This window comes from Bufo bufo, chromosome 5, assembly GCF_905171765.1.
Source record: "Bufo bufo chromosome 5, aBufBuf1.1, whole genome shotgun sequence".
NCBI lineage: Eukaryota > Metazoa > Chordata > Amphibia > Anura > Bufonidae > Bufo > Bufo bufo.
In genome coordinates, this window is record NC_053393.1 from 433,626,103 (window position 1) to 433,643,272 (window position 17,170).

Genomic DNA, 17,170 nt, shown 5'->3' on the forward strand with positions numbered 1-17,170 from the left:
CTCCTTCACTGTATTTGCAGCTACCACTTCTGCAGGAAGGCTATTCCATGCATCCACTACTCTCTCAGTAAAGTAATACTTCCTGATATTACTTTTAAACCTTTGCCCCTCTAATTTAAAACTATGTCCTCTTGTAGCAGTTTTTCTTCTTTTAAATATTTTCTCCTCTTTTACCTTGTTGATTCCCTTTATGTATTTAAAAGTTTCTATCATATCTTTTCTGTCTCGTCTTTCTTCCAAGCTATACATGTTAAGGTCCTTTAATCTTTCCTGGTAAGTTTTATCCTGCAATCCATGTACTAGTTTAGTAGCTCTTCTCGGAACTCTCTCCAAAGTATCAATATCCTTCAGGAGATATGGTCTCCAGTACTGCGCACAATACTCCAAATGAGGTCTCACTAGTGCTCTGTAGAGCGGCATGAGCACCTCCCTCTTTCTACTGTGTCAGGATTCGAACCAGTGACCAGCCATGTCCCAGGAAGTAGCTCTAGCCACTAGACTACCAACCCTTCTGGACATTTCCTTCTACTGAACTCTTTGATCTACCTTGTTCCAGCCTTGCCTTGTTACTCTCTGTAATTTCTTGCACCTGCTACTTCCTCTTTATAAGCCCAGCCTCTTGCACCAGATCCCTGCTGGTTATTGTTCTTCTGGACTTGATCCTGCTGCATCTACCACTGTTCCTCTGTTGCTACTGCTACCAACTTGACTGCTGCCGACCTCGAAATTGTCCCCGACTACTCTTCTGCTTGTCCCTACCAACTGAACTGCTACCACCGTTCCCGATCCGGATTGTCTGACCACGCTCACTGCCGCCTGCCCTGACCCACCGCCTGCCAACTGATTACGCCTCTGCCTGACTTCCTGCAACTACAACCTGCCTGCAGTCCTTGCCACTGGGCTCCCACCTCCAGCCAGCTGTCCTCTGACTCAGGTGAGCCTGTAGGATTGCAACATACTGGTAATGCCTCTCCCTATACACCCAAGCATTCTGCTAGCATTTCCTGCTGCTCTATGACATTGTCCGCCTACCTTTAAGTCTTCTGAAATAATGACCCCTAAATCCCTTTCCTCAGATACTGAGGTTAGGACTGTATCACATATTTTATATTCTGCTCTTGGGTTTTTACTCCCCAGGTGCATTATCTTGCACTTATCAAGATAAAATTTTAGTTGCCAGATTTTTTACCATTCCTCTAGTTTTTTTAAATCCTTTTCCATTTGGTGTATCCCTCCAGGAACATCAACCCTGTTACAAATCTTTGTGTCATCAGCAAAAAGACACACCTTACCATCGAGACCTTCTGCAATTTCGCTAATAAAGATATTAAACAATATGGGTCCCAGAACACATCCCTGAGGTCCCCCACTGGTAACAAGGCCATGGTCTGAATATACTCCATTGACTACAACCCTCTGTTGTCTGTCCCTCAGCCACTGCCTAATCCATTCAACAATATGGGAGTCCAAGCCCAAAGACTGCAATTTATTGATAAGCCTTCTATGTGGGACAGTATCAAAAGCCTTACTAAAGTCTAGATAAGCGATGTCTACTGCACCTCCGCCATCTATTATTTTAGTCACCCAATCAAAAAAATCAATAAGATTAGTTTGACATGATCTCCCTGAAGTAAACCCATGCTGTTTTTCATCTTTCAATCCATGGGATTTTAGATGTTCCACAATCCTCTCCTTAAGTATGGTTTCCATTAATTTCCCCACTATTGATGTCAGGCTTACTGGCCTATAGTTGCCCGATTTCTTCCCTACTACCTTTTCTTGTGAATGGGCACAACATTTGCTAATTTCCAATCTTTTGGGATGACTCCTGTTGCCAGTGATTGGTTAAATAAATCTGTTAATGGTTTTGCTAGTTCACCGCTAAGCTCTTTTAATAGCTTTGGGTGTATCTTATCAGGCCCCTGTGACTTATTTGTATTAATTTTAGACAGCTGTCTTAGAACCTCTTCCTCTGTAAAGACACATGCATCAAAAGATTCATTAGTCTTCCTTCCTAACTGAGGTCCTTTTCCTTTTGTAAAAACTGAACAGAATTATTCATTGAGGCAGTCAGCTAGCTCTTTATATTCTTCCATATATCTTCCTTCTATTGTTTTTAATTTGGTAATCCCTTGTTTTAGTTTCCGTTATTCCTTTATGTATCTGAAGAATGTCTTATCACCTTTTTTCACTGACTGAGCTAATTTCTCTTCTGCCTGTGCCTGTGGATGTCACTGTTATGGGGCACTGTGGATATTACTGTTATGGGGGCTCTCTAAATATCACTGTTATGGGGGTACTGTGGATGTCATTGTTATGGGGGCCTGTGGATGTCACTGTTATGGGGATGCTATGGATGTCACTGTTATGGGGATGCTATGGATGTCACTGTTATGGGACACTGTGGATGTCACTGTTATGGGGACACTGTGGATGTCACTGTTATGGGGGCACTGTGGATGACACTGTTATGTGGGATGTTTGGATGTCACTGTTATGGGGGCATTGTGGATGTCACTGTTATGGGAGCACTGTGAACGTCACTGTTATGGGGGTGCTCTAGATGTCACTATTATAGGGACATTGTAGATGTAACTGTTATGGGGCACCGTGGATGATACTGTTATGGCGGCTCAGTATGAGTCATAGGGATCACAATGCTCAGTCCATGTGTCAGCCACAATTTCCAGGCCAACCTTGGCTCCCCTGAACAGATAAGAGACTGGCTGTATCATACATTACTGTCATAACGTCAGTTCGGTCAGGAGAGTGCAGTCGGCCTGGGAGCTTTGGCGACACACACACCGTGTTTCCCAGGCTGATCATGGTCTTATCTCACGTGTATCACACATGATAGCCCAAGATAAACCCTTCAGCAGTCAGGACCAAGAAAGATATGATTAGGCCTCATGCAAAGGACTGTATACCTTCTGCTTTCTCTCTAAGTAGCAGATCTGCTAAATAAGGGTACTGCCTGTGTGAGCATTTTTTTGCCAGAGCCATTGAGTTCTATGGGTTTTAGATCTGCATTATGAGGACCAGAATAAAACATGTTCTATCTTTTTGCTGTACTGATATACGAATGTGGAAAGCACACTGATGAAGTCCATGTGTTTTCCACATCGGTATGTCAGTTCTGCAAAAACAAGAACATGTCCTATTCTGTTCCTCATGCAGACCCGAAATCAATAATCTTCCAAGGGGAAAGGAAAGCTCAGACATGAAAAACAGGTACAGGGGGCATATGTATGAAAGGTTAGGCTACTTTCACACTAGCGTTGTTTGAATCCGGCGTTCAATTCCGACACCGGAAAAACGTGTGAAAACGGATTACATTTGAATCCTGATCAGGATTTTGATCACAATGAAAAAGTGCATTGGAAAAAACGCATTCGCCATTTATGGACTTTAACTTTTTTTTCACATTTTTCGGGGTTTAACATGCAAAAGCCGGATCCGGTTTGACTGAACACACAGCGCCAGATCCGGCGTTAATGCAAGTCAATGGGAAAAAGGCCGGATCCGGCGTTCAGTCAAAGTGTTCAGGATTTTTGGCCGGAGGTAAAAATACTGCATGCTACGTTTTTCTGAAAAGCCTGATCAGTCAAAAAGACTGAACTGAAGACATCCTGATGCATCCTGAACGGATTACTCTCCATTCAGAATGCATTAGGATAAAACTGATCAGTTCTTTTCCGGATTTGAGCCTCTAGGACGGAACTCAGCGCCGGAAAAGAAAAACGCTAGTGTGGAAGTACCCTTAGGGGTGTTAGGAGCACAGAAAAATAATTTTGATTTTGGGAGCGGACAACCTCTTTAATAGTTAGAGAGGTGTTTGTTTCATGAAATTCTGTGCCCTTTTTCTCCAAACATACCTTTAGTTATTGTGGCCAAAGAGTTCTATTTTGACATCATCAGTCCACAGGACTTGTTTTCAAAATGCTTCATGCTTGTTTAGATGTTCTTTTGTAAACTTTTGATGCTGAATATCGTGTTGAGGACTCAAGAGAGGTTATCCTTTGATGACTCTTCCCTGAAAGCCATACCTTTGCGGGTGTCACTGAACAGTAGAACAATGTACCACAACTCCAGAGTCTGCTAAATCTTCCTGAAGGTTTTTTGCAGTCAAGCGGGGGTTCTGATCTGCCTTTCTAGCAATCCTACGAGCAACTGTCTCTGAAATTTTTCTTGATCTTCCAGTTCTTCTATTTACCTCCACTGTTCCTAACTGCCATTTCTTAATTGCATTTCAAACTGAGAAAATTGGAACCTTAAAATGCTTTTATATATTCTTATAGCCATCTCCTGCTTTGTGGGCCTCAACCATTTTCAGAGTGTTAGACACCTGCTTAAAAGAACCCATAGCTGCTATTTTTTGGGAAAAGGTTAGAAGAGTCGGAGTATTCATAAAGTTTTGAAATTTGCATCACCAGGCCTAACGATGATTGTGAACAAGCCCTAACAGGCTATTTAAGGTCTGAGACCTCGATCAAAGTTATCTGAGCCCTCAAATCTCATTGGGTTGCATAACGGAATGCCTTTAGAGGCAATTCTATGACGGAATGCATAACGGGACGGATCCGTTTTGCAGCCCATATGCTACTATTATGACGGAATGAATAACGGAATGCCTCTAAAGGCATACCGTTATGCATTCCGTCATAGAATTGTGTTATGGTCCGTGGTTACTGAATCCATAACGCAATTCGCCTTTTACCACCAAACGAAGTGTGAACAAATTTAAAAATATGAAATTCGCTTATCTCTAGCTATAATCTAAAAATGTACAGTTGCAAAAATGAACCATTTTGTACATGTGTTGCCACATTTAATAGCTGCTAGCTTTTCAGCTGGAAGTCCTGCTTATATGTAACTAGGGTCTGTCTGTGTCACTAAAATAAAAGATAAAAGACAAAATAAAAAAATTAAATTTTAAATGGATTTGAGATGTGCATGTATGGGCATTTAACATATAAAACCTTTGTGCCCTAATTAAAGGTTCTCTTGTGAACATCCTTATCCCTACACAACAGTCAGAACAAGGCACCATGGATTCTAATTATGTTTTGCTGGATTTCCCCTTTAAGGCTAAAGGGCCGGTACTTTGTGCCCCTGGAGGAGCATTCTCGTCCTGCGGTCCTTCCTCCCCCCACGTGCGGTGCTGCGATCAGTGGCAGAGATCCGGCTGTTACTGATCAAAAAGTCATACACACCCCAAAATCATACCGATCAAACCGTCATCTCATCCCACAAAAAATTAGATCCTACCTAAGACAATCGCCCCAAAAAAATATATATATATGGCTCTCAGAATATGGAGACACTAAAACATGATTTTTTTATTTTATTTAAAAAATGATGTTATTGTGTAAAACTTAAATAAACAAAAAAAGTATACATATTAGGTATCGCGTCCGTAACAACTAGCTCTATAAAAAATACCACATGCCCTAAACCTTCAGATGAACACTGTAAAAAAAATAATAATTGATAAACTGTGTCAAAAAAGCCATTTTTTGTCACCTTACATCACAAAAAGTGTAATACCAAGAGATCAAAAAGTCATATGCACCCTAAAATAGTACCAATCAAACCGTCATCTCATACAAAATTTGCCCCTACATAAGACAATCGCCCCAAAAAAATATAAAAAGTGTGGCTTTCAAACTATGGAGACACTAAAAAATCATATTTTTAAAAAATGCTTTATAATGTAAAACTGAAACAAACAACCATATTTGGTATTGTCGCATCCGTAACAACCTGCTCTATAAAAATACCACATGATCTAACCACAAAAATACAAACTGTGCCAAAACAGCTATTTTTTGTTACCTTGCCTCACAAAAAGTGTAATATAGAGCAACCAAAAATTATATGTACCCTAAAATAGTACCAACAAAACTGCCACCTTATCACATAGTTTCCAAAATTGGGTCATTTTTTGGGGAGTTTCTACTCTAGGGGTGCATTAGGGGGTCTTCAAATGTGACATGGCAACTTAAAATTATCCCACTTAAATTTGCCTTCCAAAAACCATATGGCATTCCTTTCCTTTTGAGCCGTGTGCCGTACATAAGTTTACGACCACATATGGGGTGTTTCTGTAAACTACAGAATCAGGGTAATAAATATTGAGTTTTGTTTGGCTGTTAACCTTTGCTTGGTTACTGGAAAAAATTTATTTAAATGGAAAATATGCCAAAAAAGTGAAATGGTTTATATTATGTAAGCCTCACAAAGTGACTTCAGACCTGAACTGGTCCTTAAAAAGTGGGTTTGGGAAATTTTCAGAAAAATGTCAAGATTTGCTTCTAAACTTCTAAGCCTTCTAACGTCCCAAAAAAAGAAAATGTCCTTTACAAAATGATCCAAACATGAAGTAGACATATGGGAAATGTAAAGTAATAACTATTTTAGGAGGTATCACTATCTGTTTTAAAAGCAGAGAAATTGAAATTTAGAAAATTGCTAATTTTTCCAAATGTTTGGTAAATTTGGTATTTTTTTATAAATAAAAATGAAATATTTTGACTCAAATTTACCACTGTCATGAAGTACAATATATGACGAGAAAACAATGTCAGAATGGCTTGGATAAGTAAAAGCGTTTTAAAGTTATCACCACATAAAGTCACACGTCAGATTTGCAAAAAAATGGCTTGGTCCTTAAGGGGTTAATCAGATCAGTGAACCACACCTTAAATGGTTTCTGAGATACGTCCACTTTGTATGAATTTCCTGTAACAGTTGAGGCTAGTGCCATGTTTCATTGTCTTTTATTAGTAAGTAGAAAATAAATCGCATTCATCTTCTTGAAATCGGTCCAACGGTTAGTTAATTTAAGACTTGGTAATTCAATTGTTATCTATCTGTATTGGCAACAACAATCTATATGAAAGAATGAGGTAGTTAAAAGTTATATCTAAGAAGCTGATACATTTCTGGAAAAGCCAAAGGTCACTGCATTAAAACCTGCGGTAGCTTTTTGTGAGTAATTGTCCTACATCATTTTACTAATGTCTTGCTGCTAATGAAAATTAAAAAGCCCATGCTGCTTGATTTACTGCTTTGTTTTAATTGTCATTTTAAGCGAACACGTGTGCCAGGATTTCAGAAAGAATTGGAACTCCCGGTGTTTTGGTCAAAAATATTGTGAGCCTTGGACTTTTTACACCTTAGGACTGCTTTTGTGGAATAGCTTTTACATAGTATGTGATTAAATCCGTTGTGTTCCAAACAGTTCAAAGTGACTTTTTGTAATAGAGTCTGTATAGGGTTGCTGCCACCAGATAATGACAGAACAGCAGCCAAAGTTCAGGTTAGTAGGTGGTAAGTGCTTGAAATGTGCAAGTTGAAAAATCTAAGCTCTGCTGTTGACAAGAGGTCTGCAAAGAATAGTAGCTTTTAGTGAATGTTTTCCTTGAGAAAATAACAGTCACGTACGGAAATGTTGAACATAAACGACGAAGGGAAAATATAGAATGTCACGAATAAAATCAGGTTTTAACAATGTACAAATAATACTTAAAATGATATGTTCAGAATTATGTTTGAATGATTGATATTGGGTTTCTGAACCAATATTCCGACTATTGATGCACCCAAAACAGGCTCAGACATTTCATTGATGTTATTGATTACCTTTGAATCAATATGGTTCATGGATTTTAAAGTATTGACTTAGTTGAAATCATTGAAGCACCTCAGTAATGTCTGTTATTATGAGGGTGCTTTGAATGAAGTTTGGGTCATCGACCACGTTTTTTAGTGTTCCTAAGACACGTACTTCCTACTGAAATAAATTACATCAAAGTTCCTCCAAGGCCTATGAAAATACAACATCAGGGCATTGGTAGTATCTCACAGAGACATGGCATGAGCCCCTGGGGTACATGTACCAAAGGCTGGGAAATTTGGATCTTTACAACTTTACTTGGTCCTATAACTTACAGAGTGTTTTAGTGGAAGTGGAAGTGAAATTAATAGTAAGAAAGACTCCAACAAGATGTAGGCTATATACACTGGTGGAAAGTGAAAAATGAATAGTTAATGATGAATGAGCTGAGATTGACACAGCGTGACCTGCTAGTGGCGCATAGTGATTGATCACACAGCCAAGGTGGTGAACCTTTAATTTTGGGTTCTGCAGCAGAATAAATGTCACGTTAATACTGTCTGGCATGTCCTTTTGCTGCAATACAGGCTGCCACTCTGGCATGATAATGGTCAAACAGATGCTGGATATCCTCCTGTGGTACATCAATCCAAGCTCTTTCAACTTGGACCCATAGCCAAGGTGGTTATTGGTTGTTGTGCATGGGAAAACTGTCCTCCCATCCAGTCCAAGACATTCTCGATGGGGGTAGAGATTTGGCTATCAAGCTGGCCAGGGGGAGCGGCTGGGTACTCTGACGAGCATGTTGTTTATCGTGGCCAGTGTGTCGGTGGATGCTATCTTGTTGGAACACCATGTCTTCAGACTGAGTAAAAGAAGGCAGTAGGACTGGTTTCATAATGGGAATACCAAATGGGAATAGCCATGGTAGCTAATGACGTCCCACACCATGACACCTAATGTGTGTCTCCATACTATGCACTAGGCACTCTCCAGCCTTCCTGCAAACTCTGATGTGGCCATCATTAGTGCAAAGGCAAAACCTGCTTTCATCACCAAACACTATAGTTTGCCATTCATGTATCCAATGGGCTCTCTTGTGGCACCAGTTCAGGTGCTTTTGGCGATGATGAGAGGACAGTGGCAAGCGAGCTAGTGGAGTGCGTAAATGCAGTCTTGCCTCCAGTAAATGTTTTTTTATGATATGGGAGTCACTGCAGGGGCTGCTGCAGAAGCAATTTGTGATACTGTGTCATTTACTGCAATCTTGGAATGCATCTGCCAGTCTTGACTGTCCACAACTCCCTGTCAGCATGTGTGAATGCCCTCCTCTGACCACTGTTGACACCACTGATGCACTACAGAAACTTCAAATCCAAATATTTCGGAGATTTGATGGCTGGACCATCCAGCCTCTCAAAGTCCTACTATTCTATCTTTTTCAAAGTCCATTAATTAAACAAATGTCACACGCCTTCATCTAGCAGACATAATGAGCACTTCAACAGCAGCCAGTCATGAGTCCTGCAAGAGAGAAGACAAAAAACAGTGCTGTCACACAAAAAACAACGGTGATACCAGAGAAAAAAGTGTGTAGAGCATCTGTATGTAAAAGTAAGGATCTTGAAACTTTGACCTCTACATGTAACACCCTCCAGCATTGCAATATTGTAAAATAGGCTTTTATCTAAACTCCTTCTAGGTGTTTTTTTTTTTTTTTATCATTTCCCGTAGTCGATTTGACACTTATGTTACAAACCTACATTATTGAATAAAAAAAAGAAATCAGTGACCGCTATATTTTATTACATATAAGAGGTGTTAGCATCACTGTGCATATTTATCTGTCGTCCTCATGTTTAAAGGGGTTGTTTTATCTTTAGATAGAAGCCACCACATCTAATTATCTGATCACAGAGGTTACAACTTCTCACACCAACAGAAGAATTTGCTGGAGGAAGTTGGAACCAGCCCAAACATTAGAGATGCTAGTCCAGCCATGCAATGAATAATAAAGCCTTGGTTCTGTCTACCTTTTCTTTTGTATTATTTGGTCTGCAGGCCATCTTAGTAATATGCACTTCTGCTCCAAGATGAGAGACCATTGCTTGAAGTTTTAGCAAATTAAGTTTATTCTTTGTATAATGAAAAGCTATATGATTTTCTAATATATATATATATATACTTTGTGTACGAATATCTGTAATTGATTGCACATCGTTTTAGTTTATATCAGGGGTCAGCAATCTCTGCCACTTTGGCTGATGTGAAACTACAACTCCCATCATGCTCCATTCACTTATATGGACGTTCTGAGTATAGCTGAGTAAATGTGCATGCTGGGAGTTCTGGTTTGACAACAGTTAAAGTACTGGAGGTTGCTGACCCCTGGATCATATAAAGGGCAAAGCCTGTTGTAGGAGCAAACATCTCCAAAGGGTAAAGAGAATTTCAAGACTTTTGATGCTAATGCCAGTTGTGCCTGCATTTGCACTTTAAATTATGCTTAAAAGTATGAAGCCTTCTGAAAAAAGCGACATGTACTGTGCCCATAGTTGATGCAATTACACTCACGGTTTCTTTTTTGTCAAAAGCTAGCAGAAGAACAAGAGGGTTTTATCGAAGCAAATTGCTTGATACAATTACAAGAATAGGCTTGTCCCCCTGCCAGTGTAATTATTTTATTTTAAGTGAAATGGACTCTCTATAACATTCTGTGCAGGTCATGATCAATCCTGTCATCAATTTTATTGACTAATTTGACTTAGAATACGTTAGATTTTTATCTGTTTGGTAGCTGTCTAGACTGTTGTTATTTGTAAGACGAATTACTCATATATAACTAATTACACACTCATCCTGCTATTGGAAATGTTTTATATATTCTCCTGTTCCAGGGAAACCTATCACCTTACACTCTGTATTATAGAGTCATTCCAAATGCATATCTTTCAGGCTAGGCAATTTAGAACAAAGCTTGCAACAGGGCAAATACATCTTTAGAAATAAAGCGATGAATCCAGCATCGAAGTTAGAAAATTGTGGGTTCCTTTATTCAGTGTAGTGCAGATCCATACAGTGACAGCATCACCTCAGTGTTCCAAAATGAACGTCTACGCGTTTCGAACAAACATGTTCTTAGTCGACTAAGAACATGTTTGTTCGAAACGAGTAGACGTTCATTTTGGAACACTGAGGTGATGCTGTCACTGTATGGATCTGCACTACACTGAATAAAGGAACCCACAATTTTCTAACTTCGATGCTGGATTCATCACTTTATTTCTATTATCTCACGGTCTTACCAAGGTCTCCGTGCATCATGGAAGTCGATACAAGGGATAGAGGTAGCAGGTGAGCTGGATGTTGTCTACAATACAAATACAACTTTAGGTATCATTCACAAAAGGTATTTGGGTGTACATGTGTACTTGTTTTTTTGTTTGTTAGTGACCGATTGTGTAGAAGGTACTTTACCAGACAATAAGCCCTTTAGTGTTGCTTTTGCATGAGTAACAATGAGAATTATAAGGTTTTGAAAATTCTCTGGGTTACTCAATGTGCTTTTTGCCTCCTTTTTCTTAGGGTACTTCACACTTGCAGCAGAGGATTCCGGTAGACAGTTCCATCGCTGGAACTGCCTGCCAAATCCGGCAATCCGGATGCAAACTGATGGCATTTGTCAGACGGATCTGGATCCATTTGACAAATGCATTGAAATACCGGATCCGTCTCTCCGATGTAATCTGGAAAAACGGATCCGGTATTAATTTTTTTTGCATTATTAAAGGTCTGCGCATGCACAGACCGGACAGCTGGATCCGTTTTTCTGGAACACTTAATGCCGAATCCGGCACTAATACACTTTAATGTAAATTAATGCCGGCATTCCGGCAAGTGATCAGTATTTTTTGGCCGGAGAGAAAACTGCAGCATGCTGCGGTATTTTCTCCGTCCAAAAAACGTAAGAGGGACTGAACTGATGCATCCTGAACCGAATGCTCTCCATTCAGAATGCATTTTTTTTCGGTATTGAGCTCCTGTAACGGAACTCAATACCGGAAAACAAAAACGAAAGTGTGAAAGTACCCTTAAATATCCCAAATGTTATTCCTGTCCAGGCGCTTAACAATAGACAACCTCTCCTGAATATTTCTGAGACAGCAGCAGTAGTTGTCAAGATAACAGCCACGCTCAAGTGTGTTTTGCAACTGTATGCTATAACTACTGTACTGATAGGGCTGCCAGCACTAGAAGATATTTGGCATCAGAACTGATGCACCACATGCCATGAATATTCCCATAGAAAACTACTGATCAGTTCTGGTATCAGTTTCCCTCTGACGTGGTACAGAAATGCCAATGATGGCCATGTATATGTGAACCAGGTCTTAGACTAAAGTTTCACTTTAAAATAACTTGACCAGTTATTAATAGGCTTCATGCAGGAACTATAGATAAATCCTTTGTACTGCGTATCCCAAAATTCTTCTTCCATAGCCTTTCAGTGAAATGCTGTATAATGCTACTTAAAGCATACCTACATTTTCAAAATAAGCTGCCATGTGTACATAAGCCCTATATCTCACCATTATATGACTTACATCTGCCATTTTTAGCAGTTTTATCCTTTGCTTGCTACATCTATAATTCTCAGTTGTCTCTGAGCTGGTTGGTGCAGACTAGCTGCTCATCATGTCTGCCCCCCATAGAATACACATGGAGACATCATATTTTCTCCCTAACTCTCTCTTGCTCAGTCAGAAGCAGAATACAATATAGAACATTATAGAGAAGTCCTGAGCAGTATAGATGTAAATAAAGCACTTTGGGAGAAACATAAGAAAGACTAAGGCCCCATTCACACGAACGTATTTTTTGTCCGCATCCGATCAGCATATTTTTGTGCACCCATTCATTTCTATGATTCCGGAAAAAAAAAACTGACAGCACATCATGTGCTATCCGCATCCATATGTCCATTCCGCAGTCCTGAAAAAAAATTTGAACGTGTCCTATTCTTGTCTTTTTTTGCGACCAGAATAGGCATTGTTACAATGGGTCCGTAAAAAAAAAAGGATGCAACACAGATGTCACATGGACAGCATCCGTATTTTTCTTAGTTTTTTGCGGATTCACATTCTGCAGCTGCAGACAGCATATAGTGTGCTATCTGTTTTTTTGCAGACCGATAGAAATGACCTATGTGCTGAATCAGCCTGTGCTGCCTGTTTCTGTCCCCCCCCCCCCCCCTCCTTCCCATACTATATGATGTGATGTGAATTCTTCAGTGAGCAAGCAGCCCATCTTGGTTTCACAAGATGGATGTCTTATAAATTTCTGAGAAAATGTTAGTTTAGAAAATGCAGGGGAACAGCTGGTAACGCTCAAGTCCTTTTTCTCTGATAAGATATTATATTTATATTATATGTATATTCAGCTGCACTGTTGACTTATGCAACGTTGTCTGAAAGTACAGTAACCATTTCAACTTTACTTTTTTACAGGTTGCACTCGTGCGGTGGACAGAAAGTGTTGGTCTCACTCTTGTTAACAGAGATCTGACATCCATGCAACTTAAAACCCCCAGTGGACAGATTTTGACATTCTTTATTCTCCAAATCTTTCCCTTTACTTCTGAAAGCAAACGGATGGGCATCATAGTCAGAGTAAGTGGCTATTATATTCTTTAATCTAAATGTTCACCTTTGAACATTTTATTCTACATAAAAATGAGAAACTTAGTAAATATGTAAAATGACTTATCCTCTACTGATCCCAAGTTAGAAATTGTATTAAAGTCAAGAGCTGTATTCCCAGTTCTGTAGGCTTCACAGATGACTTAATGGCCCAGATTGACTAATGTGTCTGTGCCTAGAATCTGTCTAAAAAGTGTTGCGATTTAGCTCAAGTAAGGTTTCTCGAACTTTTTTGTCTAGCCATGCACCAGATTTATTAACCAGTCTGAGCAACTGTATTAAATCTGGTGCAAGTCTTCGAATGTACATTATGTCTATATATAAACTGAAAACATCCACTATTAACTTGTGTGGATTGAACGGAATTTACATCATAACATGCAGTCCTATTTTTATGGTAAAATGATAGACTACGTGCTGAAACCTGACCAACCCCATTACCCATTATAAGTCAATGGCGTCCATAATGTGACAAATTATTTCAATGTTCTGCTCCTATGACAGAATAGAAAACTAGAAATGACAGCACAGATGTGAACAGAGCTTGCTCAGGCTTTGAGAAAAGGACCCAACAGTTCTGTCCAAACGTGCTCTGAATCTGGTTTTCATTAAGAATATCTCTGTACTTTGCCACATTCAGCTTTTCCTCAACCCTGACTAGTCTCCCTGTCTGAGCCACTAAAAATCACCCCCCACAGCATGATGCTGCTACCACTATGCTTCACTGTAGGGATGGTATTGGGCAGGTGATGAGCAGTGCCTGGTTTCCTCCAGACATGGCGCCTACAATTCAGCCCAAAAAGTTCAATCTTGGTTTTATGAGACCAGAGAATTTTGTTTCTCACAGTGTGAGAGTCCTTTAGGTGATTTTTTGGAAAACTCAGATTGCGCTTTCATGTGTCTTTTACTTAGGAGAGTCTTCTATTTGGGCACTCTGCCATAAAGCCCAGGTTGGTGGAGTACTGCAGTGAAGGTTAACTTTCTGGATGTTTCTGCCATCTGCACACAGGATCTTTGGAGCTCAGCCAAAGTGGCCATTAGGTTCTTGGTCACCTCTCTTACCAAGGCCCTTCTCCCCTGATTACTTAGTTTGGTGAAGTGGCCAGCTCTAATAAGAGTTCTGGTTGATCCAAACTTTTTCCATTAAGAATTATGGAGGCTGCTGTGCTCTTTGGAACTTTTAATGCAGTTGACATTTTCTTGCACCCTTCTCCAGATCTGTACTCCCACACAATCCAGTCTCAGAGCTCTATAGGCAGTTCTTTCATCCTAATGGCTTGGTGTTATAGACAGAGTTGTGCATTTCCAAATTATGTCAGATCAACTGCTTGTACCACAGGTGGGCTCAAGGTGTAGAAATATCTCAAAGCTGATCAAGAGAAATGAGAGGCCCCCAGAGGCATTTATATTAAGCGAGATCGAGTGGGGAAAATCAGAATTTTTCATTTTAGCACAAGGCCAGAACATAACAATGTACTGTGTATGTACCACAATGTTACCTGTATAAAGGATTTCCAGCTCTCATTTCTAATTCAGCAAAAGAAAGAGGCACTCCCTACTATGATGTCCCCCCTCATTCGGGGGCACTGTACCTTGGCCCCCACCTCTCAGGTATGAGCCTGATTTTTTTATAAACTAGCAGATGGTCCTGATGAGCGTCTTGAGTTACATAGTTACATAGTCAGTAAGGTCAAAAAGAAGACGCAGGACCAACCAATAATCCTACTGTGTTGATCCAGAGGAAAACCCCTATGAGGCAGATGGCAATTACCAGGGTCAGACCAGCCCACCAGAGCACAAAAGGATCCTCCGGTGGGCCCAGATGATCCGGTGCATTAGATAATAATTTTTGGTATATTACCAAGACTATCAATGTTACCTTTTTGTATATATCAACATCAACTAGATGTCACCAGAGAAGTTATAACAGAATATATATCTTTCTGTCCTAAAACACACTGCATATCTATGCTTCACCCCAAACTTAGCATTCAAGGCAGCAGACACGGTAAGGCCACATTCACACATACATAGATTTTCACGGACCACAATCCGTTAAAACCAAGCCTGCCGCCCTACTGGGTGCACGAGCGCACGGTGTCATAGCAACCAATGACGCCGTGTGCTCGTGCACTCAGCAGGACGGGTTTTCACGGACCGTGAGACAACCTATCACAGAAGAATGAGACACCGTGGTTATGTTTTTCTACAGTACGTGACACTGGGGTCAGTTTACTTGCCGTGACATGATCCGGTTATCCATGTAATGTTCTGGTTGATGTTGTTACAGGAGGAATCATCAGGAGACATCACATTCTATATGAAAGGTGCTGATGTTGCCATGGCTAGCATTGTACAGTATAATGACTGGTTGGAAGAAGAGGTAATATATTACTTGGTGTGAAAGTAAAAAAAAAGTCACTATCCTTAAATGCAGTGCTATAATTATACTTAGAAATGAATAAGTCAGTGTTGAAATCTGCATGGTAAAAATCTGCTGCCATAAGAACAGCAGTGCAGATTCCCATTGAGGAAAACTGATGCAGATTTTGGCGTAGAGAACGCATTTGAATCCATGTGGAAAAAGTGCGGTGTGAACATGCCCGAATATTTTTGTGTGCATGAGGGTTTGTCCAGGATTATAAAACCATTGCTGCTTTATTCCAAACACAGCCCCGCGCTCAGCGCCTTGGAAGTGGATGGGACTGAGCTTTTATAACACACACACAACTTGCAGACAGCTGTGGTGGTGTTTTTGGAAGAAGCAGCCATCTTTTTCTAATCCTGGACAACCTCTTTAAGGCTACTTTCACATATGCGTTTTCCTTTCCAGTATTGAGATCCGTCATAGGATCTCAGTACCGGAGGAAAATGCTTCAGTTTTGTCCCCATTCATTGTCAATGGGTACAAAACTGAACTGAACGAAATGCAGTGCACCAGAATGCATTCCGTTCTGTTTCGTTGCGTTCCCATGACTCATGAGTGCGTCATGGGATACTGAGCAAGATTTTTCGGGTATCGAAAAAAAACGGATCCGGCGCCCGACTTACAATGGCTTTAGTGCCGGATTGTTCATTTGGGATATAATACATCCGGATCTGTTGTGAACGGATGCAGACGGTTGTATTATATACTGGATGCGTTTTTGCTGATCCCCTGACGGATCCAGCAAAAACGCAGATGTGAAAGTAGCCTAAAGGGGTTTTACTGTCCCTATTTTATTAGTCCCCATAGCCCCCAATCTTCCAGTTTGCTGGATGTTATGTTACTATATGTGACAAAAATTACATATTCTCAAAGAAATTAGCTACTCAGCGTTATTTGGAAAAGAATGAGCTCTTCCAATATTTTGCAGATGTCTAAATACGCCAACACTCTTGTTTCAGGCTTTGTGCTGTCTTAATCTAACACTCAGCACTGACAATATACTAATAGACTGATCACCAAGCATATGTTGATGATGGTATTGGCAATATGAATCAATATATGCTGCAGGCCAGCTTCACTTCATCAGAGGCACGATTAAATTAAACTCCCTGAAGACCTAGCAAAATGTCATAAAAATTACTTTTGGCGATAATGATACATAATTAATTGTAGGGGAAAAAAATTGGTTTAATTTATTTAGCAATATGAGGTCAAATCAATAGACCTCTTTCCCCAATGACATTTATTAAGCTTATGTTTTAGAAGCCAATTGACAGATGATTACTTGAAATAATTATATAAATGTGAACGTTAATAATATGTGATATTAAATCCATAGTGTCCAAGCTGTATGCGGGTTGATGAGTCATTTTGTGAGAGAATGACTTTTCGAATATTAACCAGAATAAAAGGCTGTATATGAGT

The 17,170-nt window shown here is 40.0% G+C and overlaps 1 protein-coding gene across 1 annotated transcript in view; it reads left to right on the forward strand.

Moving 5' to 3' along the window:
• Nucleotides 1–17,170, forward strand: part of ATP9B (ATPase phospholipid transporting 9B (putative)) — a 255,314-nt gene that overhangs the window by 197,275 nt on the left and 40,869 nt on the right. Inside the window, exons 10-11 of the mRNA XM_040433993.1 lie at nt 13,126–13,287; nt 15,608–15,700. Coding sequence (XP_040289927.1) covers nt 13,126–13,287; nt 15,608–15,700 — 255 coding nt within the window. The remainder of the gene's footprint in view (nt 1–13,125; nt 13,288–15,607; nt 15,701–17,170) is intronic.